General features: G+C 45.0%; 1 protein-coding gene across 17 annotated transcripts in view; it reads right to left on the reverse strand.

Moving 5' to 3' along the window:
* PCYT1B (phosphate cytidylyltransferase 1B, choline) overlaps window positions 1–21,882 on the reverse strand; it is a 133,095-nt gene that overhangs the window by 24,256 nt on the left and 86,957 nt on the right. For all 17 annotated transcript variants that reach the window (XM_053202192.1, XM_053202191.1, XM_053202186.1 and 14 more), the window contains 2 exons: window positions 9,524–9,666; window positions 6,645–6,833 (listed from right to left, as the gene is read on the reverse strand). In XM_053202192.1, the coding sequence (XP_053058167.1) occupies window positions 6,645–6,833; window positions 9,524–9,666 (332 nt within the window). The remainder of the gene's footprint in view (window positions 1–6,644; window positions 6,834–9,523; window positions 9,667–21,882) is intronic.

A 21,882-nucleotide genomic window follows, 5' to 3' on the forward strand; every position in this document is an offset into this window, starting at 1 on the left:
ACAAGCTCCATTCTGGGAGATGGCAGGAAGCTGGAGTGACATAAAGGGGTAGTGAAAGATGGCATGCGCCAGCCTCTGTCCCTAGAGACTAACCCAGTAGGCCCCTCGGTGTGTGTTATAGATGCCTGCCTAGGCCAATGATTTAAGGTAAGCAAATAAAATTCTTTCACAAAGGGATATTATTCAGCTTTAAAAAGGAATGACATTCTAACACATGCTACAACACTGGTTAAATCTTGAAGACATTATGTTAAGTAATTAGCCAGACAAAAGGATAAACGCTGTGTGATTCCACCATGAGGTACCTAGAATAGTCAAACTCATAGAGACAAAGTTAGAAGGGGGATTCCTAGGGACTGGTGACGGGGTATTTAATAAGTACAGAGTTGCAATATTGGATGATGCAAAAGTTCCAGAAGCGGATAGTGCTGATGGTTGCACAACTATGAATATATTAAATGCCACTGAACTATATATTAAAAATGGCTAAAATGCTATGTTAGGTAAATTTTATCACAGTTTGAAAAACTTACTAACGGACCTCACATTATGTAAATCTGTTCTTTGTAAAAAAAAAAAAAATGAACATATCATCAAGGTTTTTAAAAAATGTATCTCCTATATTAGATGCAAATACCTATTTGGTTTGCATAGGGAATCCACCAGACTGATTGGATTAGGGCCAAGAGTGTTTGTGGTGCAGGATAAACTGAAAACTTGCACCTGACCTAAGGTTATTCTCTCCTAGTGCTCCGGGAAAAGGTCTGTGTTCACACTGTAAAACAGAAGAGATGCATTTTCATTTCAAACAGGAAATGAGTCTCTGTTTTCAATGTCAGTTAAGGACTATAGTGGCATATCATTCATATTGATACATAATGTTTTTAAAATATAGCCTCTGTGCCTAGGGCACAATGTTTAAATGGAACGTGTCTGACCCTTTGAACAAAAATAGCCAAGTTTCACTAGGAAGGCCCTACCCTAAAAGCAAACCCTGAAAGCTGATTCTGCCTCCCCTGATCCTGGCGGCTTGACCCTGAACACCTTGGAAATGAACAGCATTGCCACCAACATGACAACAATGCTTCAGAATTCAGCTCCTTTAATGCCCCTTCCTTGAGGATAGTCTGTCTTTCAGGGACATGCCCTCCCAAGAGGGGGAATACCAAGTTTCTGTTGGGAAGGCTTCCTTTTGCAGCTATGGTTGGGTTATAGGCTGTCTTCTAAATGTGAGTCAGGACTAGTTATAAGAATCTAGAAAAAAAAAAAGAAGCAAGTAGTTAAATAAGTAGAATTGTAGGTGGTAAGATTGAAAAGTAACCTTTTGAGCTCTGGTAATTCTTCCCTCAGACTGAATAAATGGGAATACATCCTCTATTACAGCAATTATGGCCCCCCAAAACCCCACCTTCTGGATTTATTCACATCCTTGTGTGGTATCTTCCCAAAAATATGCCCCGATTGTGTGACCAATAGAATATGGCAGAGCAATCCCTATCAAACTAACACTAGCATTCTTCACAGAGCAAGAACAAACAATCCTAAAATTTGTATGGAACTAGAAAAGACCCTGAATAGCCAAAGCAATGTTGAAAAGAAAACCAGAGCTGAAGGCATCACAATCCTGGAGTTCAAGCTGTATTACATAGCTGTAATCATCAAGACAGTATGGTACTGGCACAAGAACAGACACTCAGATCAATGGAACAGAATGAACAACCCAGAAATGGACCCAGAACATGTGGCCAACTAATCTTTGACAAAGCAGGAAAGAATATCCAGTGGAATAAAGACAGTCCCTTCAGAAAATGGTGCTGGGAAAACTGGACAGTGACATGCAGAAGAATGAACCTGGACCACGTTCTTAACGCCATACACAAAAATAAACTCAAAATGGATGAAAGACCTCAATGTAAGACAGGAAGCCATCAAAATCCTAGAGGAGAAAGCAGGCAAAAACCTCTTTGACCTCAGCTGGAGCAACTTTTTAATGTGTCTCTGGAGGCAAGGGAAACAAAAGCAAACATGAACTCTTGGGACCTCATCAAGATAAAAATCTGCACAGCAAAGGAAACAATCAGCAAAACTAAAAGACAACCGACAGAATGGGAGAAGATATTTGCAAACAACATATCAGATAAAGGGTTAGTATCCAAAATCTATAAAGAACTTATCAGACTCAACATGCAAAAAACAAATAATCCAGTGAAGAAATGGGCAAAAGACATGAATAGACACTTCTCCAAGGAAGACATCCAGATGGCCAACTGACACATGAAAAAAATGCTCAACATCACTCATCATCAGGAAAATACAAATGAAAACCATAACAAGATATGACCTCACACCTGTCAGAATGGTTAAGATGAACAACTCAGGCAACAACAGATGTTGGCAAGGATGCAGATAAAGAGGATCTCTTTTGCACTGCTGGTGGGAATGCAAACTGGTGCAGCCACTCTGGAAAACAATATGGAGGTTCCTCAAGAAATTAAAAATAAAACTACCCTACAACCCAGCAATGGCACTACTAGGTATTTATCCAAGGGCTACAGGTATGCTGTTTCAAAGGGGCACATGCACCTTAATGTTTATAGCAGAACTATCCACAATAGCCAAAGTATGGAAAGAGCCCAAATGTCCATCAACAGGTGAATGGATAAAGATGTGGTATATATATACAATGGAGTATAAGTCGGCAAAAAAAAAAAAAAGATTGAAATCTTGCCGTTTGCAACTACGTGGATGGAACTGGACAGTATTATGTGAAGCGAAATTAGAGAAAGACAAGTATCCTATGACTTCACTCATGAAGACTTTAAGATACAAAACGGATGAACCTAAGGGAAGGGAAGCAAAAATAATATAAAAACAGTGAGGGGGACAAAACAGAAGAGACTCTTAAATACAGAGAACAAACAGGGTTGCTGGAGGGGGGATGGGCTAAAAGGGTAAGGAGCATTAAGGAAAACACTTGTTGGGCTCAGCACTGGGTTTTATACATAGGGGATCAATCACTGGAATCTACTCCTGAAATCATTGTTGCACTATATGCTAACTAACTTACATGTAAATTAAAACATAAATTATAAAATGGAAGGCTGAAAAAAAATAAATTTCCAATAGTAATTACCACCAAAATTTCGAAGTAATGATGTATATAAAGGATACTTTGACATCTCTTCAATTCCCAAAATTTGATATTAAAATATCTGTTATTTCTACTGGTTGGTTACAAAGCCACAAGTTTTGCTGGGAGTATTGTCATTTGTTACCTACATTTATAATTGGAGGGAAAGCTGTATTGTAGGTGGAGGTTAGTAATTATAAAGATACTATTTTTTTTTCATTCAAGTTCACTGACCCTCTGAATTCTATCTACAGCTCTCTTGGGTTAAGATCTACAGATTTATTTTATTGAAAATAAACTATGCAAGAGGAAAAAAGAATATGGCATAAATGGATTGTCACTTCAGCTATTACATCTTAAAAGGCTAGCTTTTCTCCTGACTGCAACTTCATGACAGACCCTAAATGATAACCTCACAGCTAAGCTACTTCCTGACTTTCAGAAACTATGTGAAATAATATGTGTTCTTTTTAAGTCGCTAATTTTGGGGGTAATTTGGTACTCACCAATAGATAACATCACCACGGCACCATGATTTCTGCTTACTTAAGAAGGCAGCCGCCACCACCTCTCCTGAATCTAGATGACCTGGCCTAAAGTGCCATTTTGGCAACGGGCTTGGTCACAAAGCCTTAATGTGGTTTCGGTACATCTGTTTCTCCACAGTGCCATAGGCTGACCAAAGGAGGGTGAAGGACGAAAGTGACTGCTTCCCGTGGACATTCCTATGGTGGACGATACAGTGCCGGCCAGGAAAAAAAAGGCTGGGGCCCAGCCTCCAGCCCGGTACCTCCAAATGTCTGGGAAACCATAGGAAAGTTTCACAGTTTTCCTAGACCTTTGTAATTTATCTAGAACGCAGCCATGATACTCCCTTACTGTGTAGTCAAAATGCGTAGAGTAGATAGAAAAAGGCTTTGGAAAAGGGTTAACCTGCTATACGACTTCTAGACTGTAACAACATGGTCCTCACCACGACTTCTCACTCTGATGTGGAAGGATTTGGATTTTCTATGACAGCTCTTAATAGAAAGCATGAGGTCACTTGGAGGAAAATCGAAGACTCTATACTACAAGGAAAGCACAAATATTGCCTGGGTACAGGTGGGCAGCAAAAATGTACGAGTCAGGTTAGAGGAGGCAGCAGGGAATAACGGTGGGCAATGGCGAGCTCATGCCCTCCCTGAAAGAAACTTGAGAACGTTTTTGAAGGCCAAGCAAACCAATTCTGCCTCCTGAATTTGAGCCAAACACCAAGCTGTACCAAGTCCTGTACTGAGCACCATAAGGCAATAAAAGGCTAAGGGTATATATCTGTATCAATCTATATATATGATACTGATATCAATACAGATAGGAATATGGAGAATTATACCTCACCATCTCCTTTGCAGATGCTAGAAGGTTCTGTGTATAGGTCCATGCATCCATTAAATCCACACACATTTATGGAATACCCACTATAAAAAGCTACATGTTATACCTCACACCAATTCTGTTGTGCCGAATTTTGTACTTTAAATCCTTCTATTTCGTGCTTTTCTAAGTTTGGGTTATTTGTAACAGTACCATATTTGCAGGTAATACACATCCTCTATTTTAAGAAATGAGTTCCAGTCCCAAACCCACAAATAAAGAATTATTATAATAATAGCATATTCATGAAAAGCAAATTACTTATCTTGGCGTTTAACATCCTTGTAACTATTCCTGTACTTTTAATGTCAACAGAAAAAAAGCAATGTCTAAGTCTGGCTGATAAGGTAAATTAATGTTAATAACAGTTTTGACACTAATAGCAAGTTTTAAAAAGAAAAACCTCTAGACTCAAAGCTGGATTTCATTTCTTAAAAATCACCGCGGCGTGCTGTCACCAGACTCCTCTAAGACAATTCCCGTTATGATTTCACCTTCACTGAGAGCCCGAAACGACTAAGATCTACCAAGTTGCTATGAAATTATACTCCTTCCTTGCCGAGGCTCACTCCAGGTGGAGAAAATAGCCACCCCCTTGAGTTACGACACCAGGGCTCCTCCACAGTGACACATTTCTGAATCTCTGTAAGCAAATGAATACCCACCCGGTTTCATTCAAAACAAAACACCACCAGCGGCGTGTCCACCCCCTGGAAATGAGTTGTGGATGGTGAACTATTAGGGTACACACTAAACTCATGGAACTTTTAGACCGGATGTTAGAGATCCCATGGAATCCCAGAGAACAGGTTCTGCACTTTGTTTTCATGTTCTTCCCTAGCCCTGTGCGTACACAAGGACGTGGATACGTGGCCCGTAAATTAAACTGATTTGAGCTGAAAACTTGAACAGGCCCAGGGGAAGTGAAAAGGAACCCAGCACTGGGCTCCTCCACTGTTACTAGCTCTTTCTAAAAGTCCTCGAAATCTCAAGCAGCCCCTTGCAAACCCTCTGCCCCTCTCAGACTCTGCCACTGGGACCCGATTGGCGCACAACACCCACGTCTATAATCATGTAGAGGCCACTAGTCTTTAAGCAAAGCATCTCTTCCACCTTCTCAAACGTTCTTCTTTTTCTATTACTAATTGAGTGTTTGACGTTTAGATAATCCTATAATGAACCAGCGCAAATGAGCACAGAGGCAGCAGTGACAACCCATCAATAAAATAATTAAGCCGAAGTGGATTTTGTTAGAGACTTCTCATGTCATAATAGGAAATCTAGGCTACTTAAAATCAAGGAAATCAAATGGAATCACTTCTCTTTGTTTTAAAAACGAAGGTTGGCTTTGAAAGATCTTTCATGGAACCCCCATTGACGCTGCTGACAATACTGGTTCTTCACCTCTAGGTACATGCACAAGAGAAATACCAGTGGAATACAAGGTAGTTTCCAGAATTTTCTTTTCCCTTTTCATAGTGTTCCCTCAGAATTGTGTGTAGAATTTCGACAAGACTCTCTGCACTTTCTCTGTTTTAAGATTGAGATCATGGTTTCAGTTCCCTAAAACTTTCTCCCGACACATACATGCCATGAAATGATGGGAAAATCAGGGCATGACAGTGCAGACGCAGAGCAAAATCCTACCTCTTCTCTTATGGCCGATGGAAGAGCAGGGTTCCTGACCAAAAAAGGTGACGGATGCTGCTAGGTTTCTTTTGACCTTCCTCCCCAGGGTGATCCAAGAGCCCATTAGCTTTGTCTCACAACACAAATTCCATGCCACCACTGACCCACTTGACTCTGACCCCTAAGCTTTGCCTCATTTCCAACTGAGAGACCACGATGAGCTAGAGAACCAACCTCTGCAGCAACAGACGTTAAACAATTACCAAATGGCTTCAAGGTCTGAACAAGAAATAGAAACAGAGACCAGAACTGGCTTCGGGTGCTATGGGGTGCCAAATTGAGGGATAAAGCAGAACCTAAATAAAGAAATGATGTAGACTTGAAGCCACTTGGGCTGATGCCCAAATTGGACTGAGATAAGGGACACCCTTGAGTGGTTCCATGAAAGTGAAGAGAAATAATTACATACCCATGCACCGTCAGGCCCAAACAGCTCCAGGAAGTTGCCAATGAATTCCCTTGACTTCTCTTCCCACTTTTGAATTAGATCATGACTTTTTTCTTCTACTCTATTGACAAATTCTTTTGATCTTTCCTCCACGTTCTTGACCTTTTCCTTCATCTTGTCTACCTGGTTTTGGAAGCGGTACTTCTTCTCCTGGTCAAAAATTAAAGGAGAAAGAGTGATTTAGCCAAAAGGGCATGAGAGAGACCAGTCATTCACATTAATGGTCTTTTTATTTCAACTCATGTTTGTTCTTAACCTAAAGAGTCAGGATGTTGCTATTTCCAAGGCCTAGATTGATGGGAAGGCACATCTCTTGTAAGAAAAGTCATTTGTCATTAGTCTACTTGGGCTATGTGAAATGAAATACAAGTGATTTTAATATTCCCTGTCTTGTAAACATCAGAGTTGAAGTCGCTTATGTAAGAACCAAAAATATGTATTTGTTGCTTACTACAGGTAGATATTGGGCAAACACCCCCCCAAATTTTCCTGGGATTTAGACAAAAGTACGAATTGTACATAGAATGGTCACTCACAGGCTGCCTGAATTCTGTTTTACTGGGACACTATTAAAACCAGTACTTACTGTTTGGAATAAATAGGCAACTGACTGGGACTTAACACCCATGTGTTGCACTAAAATGTTCATTGTAATGACATTTTTCATGAAGCTAATTGAACTGTATCCATTTCCTTGGTGACGAAGAAGGCTTTTGTTCTGATAGTTTCTCTGGATTGAGACTTTGTTCTTCTTATAGCCTTAATGCAACAATGCTATACCTATGTGCCTGAAAGGTCCTGTATGTTGGGCAGGTCAGAGGTCACCTCTAAACCTCGGTTGCCTCATCTGTTAAGTGGGGGTAATTTTCATCTCTATCCCCATCGAGTTGCTGTAACAATTAGATAAGATTATGCACATAAAGTGTTTGGCACAAAGCCTGGTATTTAGTAAAAATTTCGTATGTGTTGGCTGTTGGATTACAATTAAGCAGCATAAGCATTTAATCGTGTTACCCAACGAGAGTATCAAAACCATGAAAATAACATGAGATGAAGGGTCTTCCCCTCCATGAAGTCATGACATATTTTCTCCTCGAGGGGCAATCAAGTTTTTTCTTCACTACATGGGACTAACGTTCCTATCTCAGAATTCTTGGGGACACTTGGAATATTGCACAACTAGGTCAGGATTCCCGGACTAAAGCTTACTGTAGCCTTGGGGTAGGATGTGAGCTAGGTATGTGCTGTCACTTGGCTACACATACTACGGGAGCGTTACATACAGCTCTCGGGCAGCACCGGACGGAAGGAATGGGTGCCGCGAAGCGGGAGGCTGCCGCTGCCTCCACCTCTACTCTGCTTGAAGGACCTTGGCCAGGTCCCCTCTGAGCTCAGCTTTACTCCAGTCTCAATGCAGAAACTCGAACTGGGTGACCGGCCCCTCTCAGCTTCCTGCCACCTCTGAGGTTCTCTGATTCATCTACATGCCCATCGAGCACATTTGATTTTCCCTCTGAGCTGCAGCCAGGCTTGCTGTCACAGCAAGGCCATGAGCGCATCCACAGCGACTACACGGTTCCTTGAGCTAAGTGGCTTATCTAAAGGCTGTTGGAAGAGAACGAGCAATAACTTTTGGAAACGGTTTGGCATGCTTGGATGGCTGACTGGATTCAATTTAAAAGAACAGGCAGTTTAATTTATTGAAATAACCAGGGCTTTATTCTCTAAAAGATACCAAATGATCACTTCGACAGAATTCTTTTCAGCCACTTGCTCTGGTACCACTTGAACCCAACATTTTCTATTTTGTTGCCCGACTTGTGTGAAGCCACAGTCTGGACTCCCAACGCCCCCTGCTTCGTGAGCACAAATAATAAGCATGGATCAACAATTAACAAACCCCTCCTCATCTGGAAGGTCCCAATGATCGACTTGTGTAAGCTGCTGGACACATATGGCTGCACATCACTGTAAGCCTCTACTTTTGTAGAAAAATCACTCTTGAAAATACAACGCCTCTGGGGGGGGGGTTAAAATTCAGTATGGAGGAAGACTTCTTGTTTCAATCAACGTCGTCACCTCCTCAGAGTCTGGGCAAATAGAGTTGTCCAGATGCACTCACATCACCTTTAGCAACTGGACTGGCCCTCTTTGCTTTTTAACAGCCTGTTTCAGTTGTTTTCAAGTTGTTTTAACAGTTGCTCTGTTATTAAACTAACAGCAGCTCTGTGGGAACAATACGGCACAAATACAAAAGGAAGCCAAAGACATTAGGCTTTATTTAACCAGCTGTAATTTCTCTGGACAGTGATGATGATGATGGTGATGATGATGATGGCTGTTAAGGTTTCTAATGAGCATCTGTAAGGCCTTAATAAAATGAAAATTTTAAATTCATTGCCTCTGGTTTCGCTTTTCATTGCCTTTGCCTTCCTTCCTTCCCTTTGAGGGGAAGACAACACTTGCCTTTCCCGAGGACCCATCTCCCAGAAACCCTTCCCGCAAGTCTGAGAACAGTAGAAGAGGCACCTTGGAGCAAGGGGAAGGGAGGTAACTCCTTTATAAAATGTGGAGCTCGCTACCACGTGCTTTGGCTGACTTAGGTTAGCCCTTTGGACAGTGGTTTCTCCATCTGTAAAACGGGGATAATACATCATTGGGTCGTTGTGCAGACTGAACCGAGACAATGAATATAAAACATCAGGAAGACAGTGGCACTGGAATTTAAATAAAAACTTTTTAGAAAAGAACACTGTATGGCATATAGTAGACATCCAACAAATGGTGGCAGTGCTTGTGTGACATGACGGTTGTCACAGGATACCGGGCGGCACACTTACATTTATAAAGCTGACATTTAGTTCCTTGGCTGTGTACCCTCTCTGGAGGTTGCGTCGGGCATAAACATCATAGTCACGGACAATTCTGGTGATAATGTCTGATGTTGAGATGCCTTCCGTTCTCTGTGTTGGAACAAACATTCCTGTTCAAATAGTAAAGAGGAGATAAAAAGAAAAAAGTAAGACCTGTTTTCTTTACTAGCTCTCTTTTCCGGGACAGAGTTGCAGCTCCTGGGTGTGTGAGGGAGTCTTTCACACGTGGCCCCAGGTGGCTGTTCCACACCCGGTTCCATACACTTCCTCCGGCCACAACACTGCATGCTCAGCCCCCCGGACCTGCTCCCTGGAGGCAGCGGGCACGCACCTGGCATTGACTCATACCAAGCCTTGGATCCCCTTCCCCGCTCGCACCAGCCACGGTGCTTCTCCTTAGTCTGTGGGGTCCAGCTTCAAGGTTGTGCCCCTGGGAAGCCTTTCCTGCCATCACTGAGTAGAATCCACAACCTCTAGGATACAAACGTGGCTTCCATCAACACAACTATTTTATTTTAATTTTTTTTAACGTTTATTTATTTTTGGGACAGAGAGAGACAGAGCATGAACGGGGGAGGGGCAGAGAGAGAGGAAGACACAGAATCGGAAGCAGGCTCCAGGCTCTGAGCCATCAGCCCAGAGCCTGACGCGGGGCTCGAACTCACGGACTGCGAGATCGTGACCTGAGCTGAAGTCGGACGCTTAACCGACTGAGCCACCCAGGCGCCCCTCAACACAACTATTTTAAATACCTGCCTCCTTGTCAAAAGGGGAACATTGTGAAAGTAGAGATTATGCCTCGACTATCTCTGCATTATCAGCCCCCGGCTCAGTGCCCATTCCTGGCACATGGAAGGTGCTGGATAAATGCAAATGAAACGAGTAAGTGAATAGAGCCTAACAATTGAGCCAATGAATTAGATCGTGGCCCAACTTCCTTTCTTGCCTAAGGAAGTCTGCATCTCATCAGACTGAGGAAAAGATGAAAAAGTGTACTATTTTGTTGTCTCTGATTTGAAGACATGCCCTTGGGATACTAGATGACTTTATCTCCTTAAGAACAGTCTACTCTGGGGGTGCCTGGGTGGCTCAGTCGGTTGAGCATCCGACTTTGGCTCAGTTCATGATCTCACGGTTCATGAGTTCGAGCCCCGCGTCAGGGTGTGTACAGACAGCTCAGAGCCTGGATCCAGCTTCAGATTCTGTGTCTCCCTCTCTCTCTGTCCCTCCCCCACTTGTTCTCGTTCTCTCTCTCTCTCAAAAATAAACAAACATTAAAAAAAAAATAAAAAAACAAGAAGAGTCTACTCTGCTTGGTGGTTTTACCACTCAAGACTCTTTCATTTAGAACACATGGGACTGAGTAAAAATAAGCACAGAGAATGCCAAGTTCTAGGAGACTTTCTTCAATGTCCTCAGAACTCTATTTGGGTGAACAAATACAGGGCTATCAAGAGGTCACAAATGTTATCGAGACAAGAACGTGGTTTATATTCACACTTGTGTTGTCAACTGAAACATGTTGGCAATTAAGATATTTCTCCCCAGTGTGATTAGGGCCACTCAGAGATCTCAGGGGTGGGACAACATGATGGACAGGGCCTGGGGACAAGGGTACTGGGTTCTCAGTTTGGAGACTTGGGCCAGATTCACACCTCAGAAGGCAAGTTACTTAACCTCAGTGTCCAGAACTGAGAAGTGAGGCAGCCGGACAAGATGGCCTTGGGATCATCTGCGCCACCTCCCTCTCCCTCACTCAACTACGTCCAATCCGTCTCCTTCCAGGCACCAACCTACCTCCTAAAAAGCTCTCTGACTCACCCACTTTTCTTCACCATTATCTAAACCAATCTAACACCATCTAGTTCAAAGATTACAGCAAGAGCCTCAAAACCAGTCTCCAGCGATGTCATTTTTGGTGCCCTCAATCCACTTGTCATGTGGCAAGAGCCACAGAGCAGCCTTCCAAAACACATACCAGGCGGCAGCCCAACAGCCTTTGGTGGCTTTCTAGAGTCCTGAGTAATCACGTCTAAACCCTTACCCTGGCTCTGTGCCAGCTTCCTTTATCTCTGCTCCCCACCATGCTCTCCAGTCCCATCTCAGACCCTCTCCCCCACTTCACTGTCTGAGCCAAGGCCCCGGGACTACACTGCCAATAGGGGGCACCATTCTCACTGGATTCTGTAGAGCTGTGTGACAAAGTGGACCTGCCTGAGCCCCCCGACACTGGGCTTTGGTGTCCTGAGAGGGCTGGCCCCATCCCCTCACTCTGCCACACACGTGCTCTCTACTCAGCTGACCCCCTGTCATCCTCTGGGTTTCACCGTTAGCGTCACTTCCTCGAAGCAATCTCTTAACCCCCAGACTGGCTCTTCAGGCTTTCTTTCTCTCCCTTCACATATTCCAAAGTCTGTAGAAAACAGCTTATTCAATAACTGCCTTCCCTACTTGACAACAAGCTACATGAGGGAAAGAACTCCTGTCTTAATCTCCTCTATATTCTCAGCACTGAGTGACAAGCAGGCACTGTAAGAATATTTGCTGAAGAGCTGACTAGATGAACATTGATCTCTGAGTGCCTTTCCAAATCCAGTTCTCTTTGATTCTATTGACACTGAGGAACTTTTCAGTCTTCTGGCCCCTCCTAAGGTATCCCTTTGAGCTCTCTTTTGATATCATGTGTACATTCACAGTATCAGCAGCAGGCTGGCACTGCTGACGTTTGAGACAAAGCACCGGGCTTCTAATATTCTGTGGCTCAAAGACAGAGCTGGGGTTTACTACTACGCCCAAAACTTCTTTTATCACTTTCTGAGAATAAGGACTCCAACGCAGAAAACCAAATGGAAGGCAGAGGACACAAACATCCAAACACATGAATATAAATAGCACCCAAGTGACCAGCTGCGCAGGGGGCTCTGGTGGGCGGGGAGCACTGAGTGGTCCCAAGCTGGGGGGCCAAGACAACATCCCCACCTTGGTGGGCGGAGCAGGGAGCTTTCTGGGGAGCGCTATGTCCCATCTGTCAGCAGGCAGACGCTTTTCCCACACCCCTGCTGCCTGGTGACATGTTAAGAAGATTTCTAGTTACTAGTAGATTTTAGCAAGTCAATGAGACACTGGTGACATGAGCTCACCCTTTCTGTGAAGCCACAGAGTGAGGTCTCTGTGGCTGAGTTACCGAAGGTTTAGGGCGGGGACAGACTTGCTTTGGCTGGTGGAGAGGTACGTCTCTGAAAGAAGCCAAGCCCTCTGCTGACATAATGAGGCACCCGGCTTCCTCCAAATCCTAATTAGTGCTCTGCTAAAAATATTCAGTAATGAGCATGATCAGAGAACCTTTTTTATCGTGCTTTCCCGAATTGCAGTGTTTGGTTATGGAGCTATTTTAAGAAGCGGCCAAGCACATGTTCATGAAGGAAACTTTCGACAGTAGTAGGCAATATTAGCAGGATGATGAGGACCGTGGACCTGACAGCCTACTTCACTTAAGCTCCATCCTTTCATCCAGCTTTGCTGGAGGGTTTTGACATGTAGTTCCGACAAGCAAAGCAGAGTGCTGTAAAGTTTAATTCATGCCCTCTCTATCTCTGGCTTCATTTAAAGTGACTTTTGCCTTTCAAAATAGACCTCAATTAGAATGCAAACGCCACATGTGGATGCCTGGGCCATTTCTGAGCATCTTTCCCTCACCGTGAATACTCGGGCCTTCTCTCCTACGGCTCTCCCTTGGTGAGGAATCGGCAGAACAGATCAATGGCCCTGGGCATACGTAAAGTCACGCAGAGTCTTATGCCCGTGCTCCCAGGCCAAGTAGAATACCACCTGACTACTCAATGCGAAGATGGGAATTAGGGTAGATTAAATATGGGCACAGTCCCCTTCCCTGGAATCTGAGCTGGCCTGAGTGACTTGCTTGTAACCAAGAGAATGTGGTAGAAGTGACGCTGGCTGACCTCCAAGGCTAGGGCCAAAGAAGCCTTGAGGCTTCTGTCGAGATTGCTAACTCTCCAAATGCTTCCTCTTAGGACGCACATTCTTGGAACCCAGCCACCATGCTTTTTAGAAGCCCATGCAACACAGAGAGGCCACAGGCAGGCGCTACAGTGTCAACCCCAGCTGAGCTCCTTGCTGACAAATGACCACCCACTGCCAGCCATACAAGAGCACCACCTGGGACCTCCAGCCCAAGTGGGCCTTCAGATGACTACAGCCCCAGCCCACAGCGGAGTACAACCATTGGAGAGACCCCAAGCAAGAACCACCCAGCCAAGCCCTGGCTGAAATTCTGCCCTACGAAATCACGAGCAAAATAAAGTGGCTCCTAATTTGTTATGCAACAAGAGGGTGCTCCATTGCTTTGAGTCAGGAAATTATTGGGCCTGTTCCTATACCCTAAAATCAGGAATGCAACTTTTTCTTAGCTCACTAGAGGCTACTCACCAAGAAATGAAACCACGACCAAATGCATGTTTTCACTCTCCAAGGTAGGTGAGAAGCTATCACCCCAGGAAATGTTGATTCAATTCACCCTGGAAGTAACCCTGGGTGAACCAGATACCTGGTCTAGATTCTTGCTACTCTGAGTGAGGTCTATGGACTTACTGTATCTACCAACCTGGGAGCTCGTTAGAAATGGGGATCTTAGGGCACCTGGGTGGCTCAGTCGGTTAAGCGTCCAACTTCAGCTCAGGTCATGATCTCATGGTTCGTGAGTTGGAGACCTGCACTGATAGCTGATAGCTCAGATCCTGGAGCCTGCTTTGGATTCTGTGTCTCCCTTTCTCTGCCCCTCCCCCGCTCACATTCTCTCTCAAAAGTAAACATTAAAAAAGTTTTTTTAATAAATAAAAAAGAAATGGGGATCTTAGCGGCACCTGGGTGGCTCAGTCAACTGGGTGTCTGGCTTCAGCTCACGTCATGATCTCACGTTGTGTAGGTTTGAGTCCTGTGTCGGGCTCTGTGCTGACAGCTCAGAGCCTGGCACCTGCTTCTGATTCTCTCTCTCTCTCTCTCTCTCTCTCTCTGCCCCTCCTCCGCTCACACTTGGTCTCTCTCTCTCAAAAATAAACATTAAAAAAAAAAAGAAATGGGGATCTTAGGTCCTGCTAGACCTACCGAATCCAAATCTGCATTTAAAAAGATCTGTCAGAATGTCTCCTAAGGCAAGGAAAACAAAAGCAAAAGAAAACTATTGGGTGTATTACAAAGGTTCTGCACAGCAAAGGAAACAAACCAACAAAACAAAAGGACAACCTACTGATTGGGAGCAGATATTTGTAAATGACCTATCCCGTTAGGGGTTAGTATCCAAAACATATAAAGAACTTATACAACTCAACACCAAAAAATAAATAATCCAATTAAAAATGGGCAGAAGACATGAAGGCATGTGAAAAGATGTGCAGCATCACTCATTACCAGGGAAATGCATATCAAAACCACAATAAGACACCACCTCACATCTGTCAGAATGGCTAAAATCAAATACACACGAAACAACCAATGTTGGTAAGGATGTGGAGGAAAAGGAACCCTCATGCACTGTTGGTAGGAATGCAAACTGGGGCAGCCACTGTGAAAAAGGCTATGGAGGTTCCTCAAAAAATTAAAAACACAATTACCCTAGGATCCAGTAATTGCACTACAAGGTATTTACCCAAAAAATACGAAAACTCTCATTCAAAAAGATATACGCACCCCTATGTTTACTGCAGCATTATTTACGATAGCCAAGATGTAGAGCAACCTAAGTGTCCACTGATAGATGAATGGATAAAGAAGATGTGGTATATATGTACAATGGGATACTACTTAGCTATAAAAAAAAATGAAATCTTGCCATTTGCAATGACATGGATGGATCTAGAGGGTATAATGCCAAGTGAAATTAGTCAAAGAAAGACAAATACCATATGATTTCACTCATATGTGGAATTTAAGAAATGGACAAATGAGCCAAGGGGGCGGGGGGAAAAGAGAGACAGACAAACCAAGAAATAGACTCTTAACTATAGAAAACTGATAGTTACCAGAGGGGAGGTGGGTGAGGGGATAGGTGAAACAGGTGATGGGGATTAAGAGTACACTTATGATGATGAGCACTGAGTCATGTACAGAATTATTGAATCGCTATATTGTACACCTGAAACTAACACTCTATTTTTTTAATTTTGATTTTAGTTAACATACAGTGCAGTATTGGTTTCAGGAGTAGAATTTGTGATTCATCACTTACAACACCCAGCGCTCATCACAAGTGCCCTCCTTACTACCCATCAGCCATCTAGCTCATCTCCCACCCACCTCCCTCCATCACCCACAGTTTGTTCTCTATCATTAAGAGTCTCCTGTGGTTTGTTTCCCTCTCTTCTCTTCACCCACCTTCCCATATGTCCCTCTATTTTGTTTCTTAAATTCCACCTATGAGTGAAATCATATGGTATTTGTCTTTCTGATTGTATATAACATTGTATGTTAACTGTACAGGAAGGGAGGGAGGGAGGGAGAGAAAAGAAAAGAAAAGAAAGGAGGAAAATAAGAAAGGAAAGGAAGGAGGAAAGAAGAGGGGAGGAGGGAGAGAGAGAGAGAAGAAAGAGAAAAGAGAAAAAAGAAGAAAAAAGAGAGACAGAGAGAGATCTTGTGGGGATCTGTAGTCACATTTACATTTGACAAGCTCTGGTCTATACCAGGTCCTTCATGGCTCATAGCTCAGATCTTCCAAAGACTTAAAAAGGTAATAACCTCCCTATGCCATAACCCACCTCCTTACAACTGATTCATCAGCCAGTTTCTCCGCACCTTCTCCCCTCCTACCCCTGCCATGTTCCTCAGCAGCCTTCCAAGTCTGAAGCATATGGGGTTTCCTTCTTGGAACTTCTTATAAACAAGACAAGACTGGCATGTGAGAGTGTCAGGCCTCTTGTTCTTACCCAATGCTCCTGACCACCGCCAGGGGGAGGCCTTTCTGAGAACACAGCACAGACCTGACTACCAGCCCTGGTGCGGGATGGTGCATGGAGCTTCCCCAGCTGGCCCCAAAAGGGTTTGAACCAACGAACACACCATCAGGAAGACTAAGTATATTATAGGTAACAGAATAATTTTCTGAAATATTATACAATGTCGTGTTCATTTCTGGGGATGATGTCTGTCCTGAGGTCCTGTTGGCACTGACGGGGAGACCTCCATTATCTCAGGGGAAAGAAGCTGCAGCTGAGAATACAGGAGAAGGCGTTCAGCTTCTGACTTCTGAAATGGGCTCTTTTGAAGGCTCGTTTCAAAAAGAACTGTTTTGAAAGGTAAGGCTTTCACTTGAAAGAGCCATGCTTTGAGGACTACAAAAAAAAAGGTTTTCTAAATCCCAGAAAGTGCCCCTTTCATTATTAAGAAGCAGAGGCTGAGTGGACTCAGAGTGAGGAGTGTTTTCCTGTAAGCCTTGGAGTGGGGAAAACATGTAATTCACCACGTGGCAGCGTCTTACCCTCCAGGCAGAGGAAAAGCCCCTCCTGAGATCGAGGGGAAAGAAGCCGGAGAGGGATAAGGAGGGGAAGGATGGAAGTGAGAAAATGTGAGTGGGGCCTGTCCCTTGCCCCCACTCAGAGTCAAACCCCAGGTTCAGGGACAGGCAAGTGAACCCATTAGACAGCCCAGACCAGAGGGGCTGGTACCCCATTCACCTTCAGGAACTTTGGGAGAAAATGGTCTCCCAGAGACCCCATGCCAACATGGGGAGGCCTCAGTAGAGCATTCCTTACATGGGCGCGTCAGGCAGGACTGACATGGCCCCTCCCACAGCTGTCCAGTAGATTAGGGAAGACATTTCTAAAGTTCCCAGGGGCCCTCTGGAGAAACACTGAAGGTAGCGGAGATTTAAAATCTGCACGACCGCTGGACGGCACACCCAGAGCATAGGGATGGGATCCTGTAGCAGAGGCTGTGGCAAGGACAGGCCAAATGGAGAGGTGGCTGGATGTCAGAAGGCTATGATGGGGGGCTTCGTCGCCACAGATGATGACTGAGCAGGTCCGATACCATACAATGAAAGATAAGCAAGAACCAGTTCCCTACCCCATGCCAGGCCAACACATAGGGCCCAGGAACAGAGATCACCCCAGGAGAAAAAGGCCAAAAGCTGACTCTACACAGTCCCAGTGCAGACGTAGCACAGTGTCGAGTACTGTAAATGTCCAGGGTGTTATTCCCTGTCATCTGGGGAAATGGTAGCTCCTGAGTAGGTTCAGCTGCAGAAACGACTCCTGTCCTCCAACCCGGTTGATCCTTCCCCCACAAGAGACCCCCACAAGAGTGTTCATGGCACTTCCCTGACTCGGAATGGCACCTGGCTCCATGTGACATATAGAATTAAATCTACACTACCCCATCCTGCCAATCGCCATCTCTGCTCTCACCTCTACACACCCTATACTGCATGAACATTTGATTTTCTCCAAATGTGCTATGCTTCATAAGCTCCCACCTTCGGACATGCATCCCCAGCCTACAGAACACACCCCTCCACAGGCTTCTATTATTTTGAGGTGATTATTTTGTCTCTGCCATCTCCCACGGGTGAGAACTAGGTCTTATTCGTATTTGCATACCATTTCCCCTCCAACAATTCCTGGCTTGTGGACGCACTCAGGGAATTCATGGTTTCACCAATGAGAAGTCCAAATGATCCAAAGATGGAATGGGCTGCCTTGGGAGGTAGGAGCTCCCCCATCACGGGAGATGGAGAAGTCCCAGTTCTATCAGGAAGTGGCAGTGATGCCAAGGAGGGGCTAGGAGACTGGGTTTGTAACCCTCAGGAGCACATCCTACCTCAAGAGTCCGAAGGTCCATATGTACCAGGAAAAGGCTTTAGTGGCGGTGGGCTGAAAGTAAGGGACGGTGGGGCCAACGTGGGTGGAGTGCCAGTGGTTCCCAGGAAGAGGGGAAGACGGCTGTGATGGGGACAGCTCAAGTATAATGGGTATATCACACTTCTTGAAATCTCCCAGTAAAGCAAATGCTAACTCACAAGAGCAGGGGGCCGGATGTGCCAGATAATGGTTTCACGTATGTAGGAAGGTATGCTTGGACACACTTACAGTGCCCAGAGAGGAGAGGTATGATAGAAAGCCAAACAGCAGACAACAAACCAAGCCATTAATAATCTACTTCCACACCTAACTCTAGTTAAAATACCAATTCCAACCCATCCTTTCCTCAAACTCTTCCTTGCTCCAAGTTTCTCAGGCAGCGGTAGCCTTATGGGAGATGAATGGAAGGCAGTCAGGTGAAGGAAGGTGGACAGAGAACTTACGTAATTCAGGCCACTATCCTGCCTCCTTCCACCGGGGACATCTCCATTTTTAAGGTCAGAAAAACCATGTGACCCTATAAGAGGGTACAAGTAATTACCTTTGCCCCGTCTGTCTTTTAAAATAATCCAAATGGATAGAATCTGGGGAGACTGGGTATTTAAAAAGTCCTAGCAATGACTATTTTAATTCTTAGGTGATTACCGGAAACCCTGTGACACCAACTGAAAACGTCAGCTCAGGAAAACACTAAGTGTTGGGTGGTGAGTGCATAGCAGAGACTATTTTTCCATTACACATCTGCCCCCAAAAGCACCTATTATTTGTGATTTATATTCCCTTGCCTTTTATTTTTTTTTAATTTTTTTTTTCAACGTTTATTTATTTTTGGGACAGAGAGAGACAGAGCATGAAAGGGGGAGGGGCAGAGAGAGAGGGAGACACAGAATCGGAAACAGGCTCCAGGCTCCGAGCCATCAGCCCAGAGCCCGACGCGGGGCTCGAACTCCCGGACTGCGAGATCGTGACCTGGCTGAAGTCGGACGCTTAACCGACTGCGCCACCCAGGCGCCCCGATTCCCTTGCCTTTTATAAGACAGAGCAAGAAAAATGCAAATCCACAGATATAATTTTAAAGCTATTTCATTCAGATCATAGTCATTTTTGCAACAAGTCACATGGCAAACCCTTCATCTTTCTCTGAGATTTTGTTGGGCTGTGAGCCTTTGGTGGTTCAGAGTAATTTAGTGCATATAGTCGGCATCTCCCTTCAATAGAGGGGTGAGGGACTCAGTGGCCATGATACCAATGGAAAGCAAACAAATCAGATGCAAAGGCTGATAAAATTCAGCCCCAAATCACCCCTTAATCTAAGTAATTTGAAAAACTCCACAAGATAGAGTACGTGCCCAAATTATCTAGGTAAATGGCCCTACGCCCTGTGTAGTGGGAAGAGCTCTTGCCAGCAGAAGACGTCCATCTTAGCCAACTCCCCATCATACTCCATTAAAAACACCTTGTTGCTGGAGTGCCTGGCCGGCTCAGTCAGAGGAGCGTGCGACTCCTGATCTTGGGGTCGTGGGTTCAAGCCCCATGCCGGGTGTAGAGATTACTTAAATAAATACAACTTTTTTGAGAAAGCACCCTGTTGCTTAGCCAGTATTGAACGAGCACTACAAATGTACCAGGGACTATGGGGGGATGTGAAGATGGATGAGACACAGCACAGACCATGGCACCTCATTCTAGGCAGGGATACCCACACGCACCTGGAGGGAGGGAGGGAGGGAGAGAGGGGGAGAGGGGGAGAGAGGAAGAGTGGGAGGGAGAGAGGGAGGTAAGGGGAGAGACAGAGAGAGGGAGGGGGAGGAGGAGGGGGGACAGAGAGAGAGGCAGAGAGAGACAGAGAGAGAGAGAAACTATCAGGATGCCAACAGAAAGGAGCTGAAAGGAAGGTCCATTTGCCAAGAGTGTCCAAGGAAGGTAGCGGGAGGGTACTGCTACTGAATCATGCCCCAGGGAGACAGGGCATGTCAAGCGCTAGGTCCTCAATGGGGCACGGAGTAGGCATAGGCGCTCAGAGCGAGGGCATGCCAAGGCCAGAGAAGAGCTGGAGCCAAGGCACTAAGTAGGGGTGTGTCTGGGCACGAGGACGGGCTCTGTGTGCCTGGAGTTTAGGGTCTGAGCAAGGCGGTGCAGAGCCCAGGCTGGCAAGATGCAGAGGCGGGGCAGGGCCAAGAGACCGAAACCCAGTAACAAAACCCAGGAGCAGTCAGAGAGACTGAAGGAAATTAGAAGGTCCCACAAGTGTCCCAGAAGAAGAGGACAAGAGCACCCACGCGAGGAGAGGAGTCAGCAGGGTTGTTATGTCCAGAGGACAGAGTCGAGGCCACTGGATTTGGTGGTCCAAAGGTCATGACCAAAGTGAGGAAGGATGGAATGTCAGTGAGAGCGCAGGCATCTGGGAATGACCGGGAGAGCACCTGCAGGTTGCCAGGAAGGGACTACTGACACAGGATGTGACTGGAGATGGAGGGAGAGGGAGGGCAGAAGAAGGATTTGATTTATTTGTTCTTGTTTGATTTGTTTATTTGTTTGAAGTTCTTACAGACTTTCAAAGATTGTAAGCTGAGACGAAACTACTAGAGAGTGAAAACCCTGCATGGCAAAGAGAGGAAGAATGAATGAAACAGCCTCCACGGAAGGGAGAAGGTTGGTGCAGATAAAGACGTCAGCCTGGGACACAAAACATACCCCTTTTCCTCAGGATGCAGGACAGGAGGTGAAGAGGCGAGGAGTTGCAGGTCAATCAGGGCAGGAAGCGGGTAAATGTTATCAAGGAACATCGACAATCCCGCTGAGGCTAGAAACCACAGACCTGTTACGATGCCCCAACAGTGATTTCCCTCAAGTCCTTAGCACCAAAGGAAAAGGAACAGAGAAGGTGACGAAGGAATGAACCCCAGGGAGTCTGCAACGGACGGAAACCGGCCTCTCCCCAGCCCCCTAATAACTCCCTGGGGCAGACTAGAGTCTCTGAGTTTAAAAGAAATGCTTAGTGACAACTGGGACAACTTCCAAAGTGCAGGCACTGTGTCTGCCCTCCATGACACTGCTTAACAGGTTGGGGAAGGAAATACTCTACCTGATTTCTCAAATATTTGCGCATTCTTTTTTTCCCCTCTGCCTGTGGTACCTGAGGATATTACTGTGATGTGATAGGATGACATAAGGCAGGACTGACTTTGGAGACAAGGAGTCCAAATTGTTAATTACCCAGTTATCTGTCTTCTTCTGGAAGGAACGCTCTTGTAAGTATAAAATCATTTCATTGTGGAGACTTAAATGTGAATGAGGAAAATGCCCTCTAAACAATAGGGTCCTATGGTTTCAGTCTGACGAACCCTAAAACTGAGCCTCAAACTAGAAGTTGAGTACTTCAGTGCTCAAGTTAATTCTTGTATAAATACCTAAATGGTGTCTGTCCTCCAACTGAGCCTTAGCACATGTCAGCAGAAG

This window comes from Acinonyx jubatus, chromosome X (assembly GCF_027475565.1).
Source record: "Acinonyx jubatus isolate Ajub_Pintada_27869175 chromosome X, VMU_Ajub_asm_v1.0, whole genome shotgun sequence".
In the NCBI taxonomy this organism is placed as follows: Eukaryota; Metazoa; Chordata; class Mammalia; order Carnivora; family Felidae; genus Acinonyx; species Acinonyx jubatus.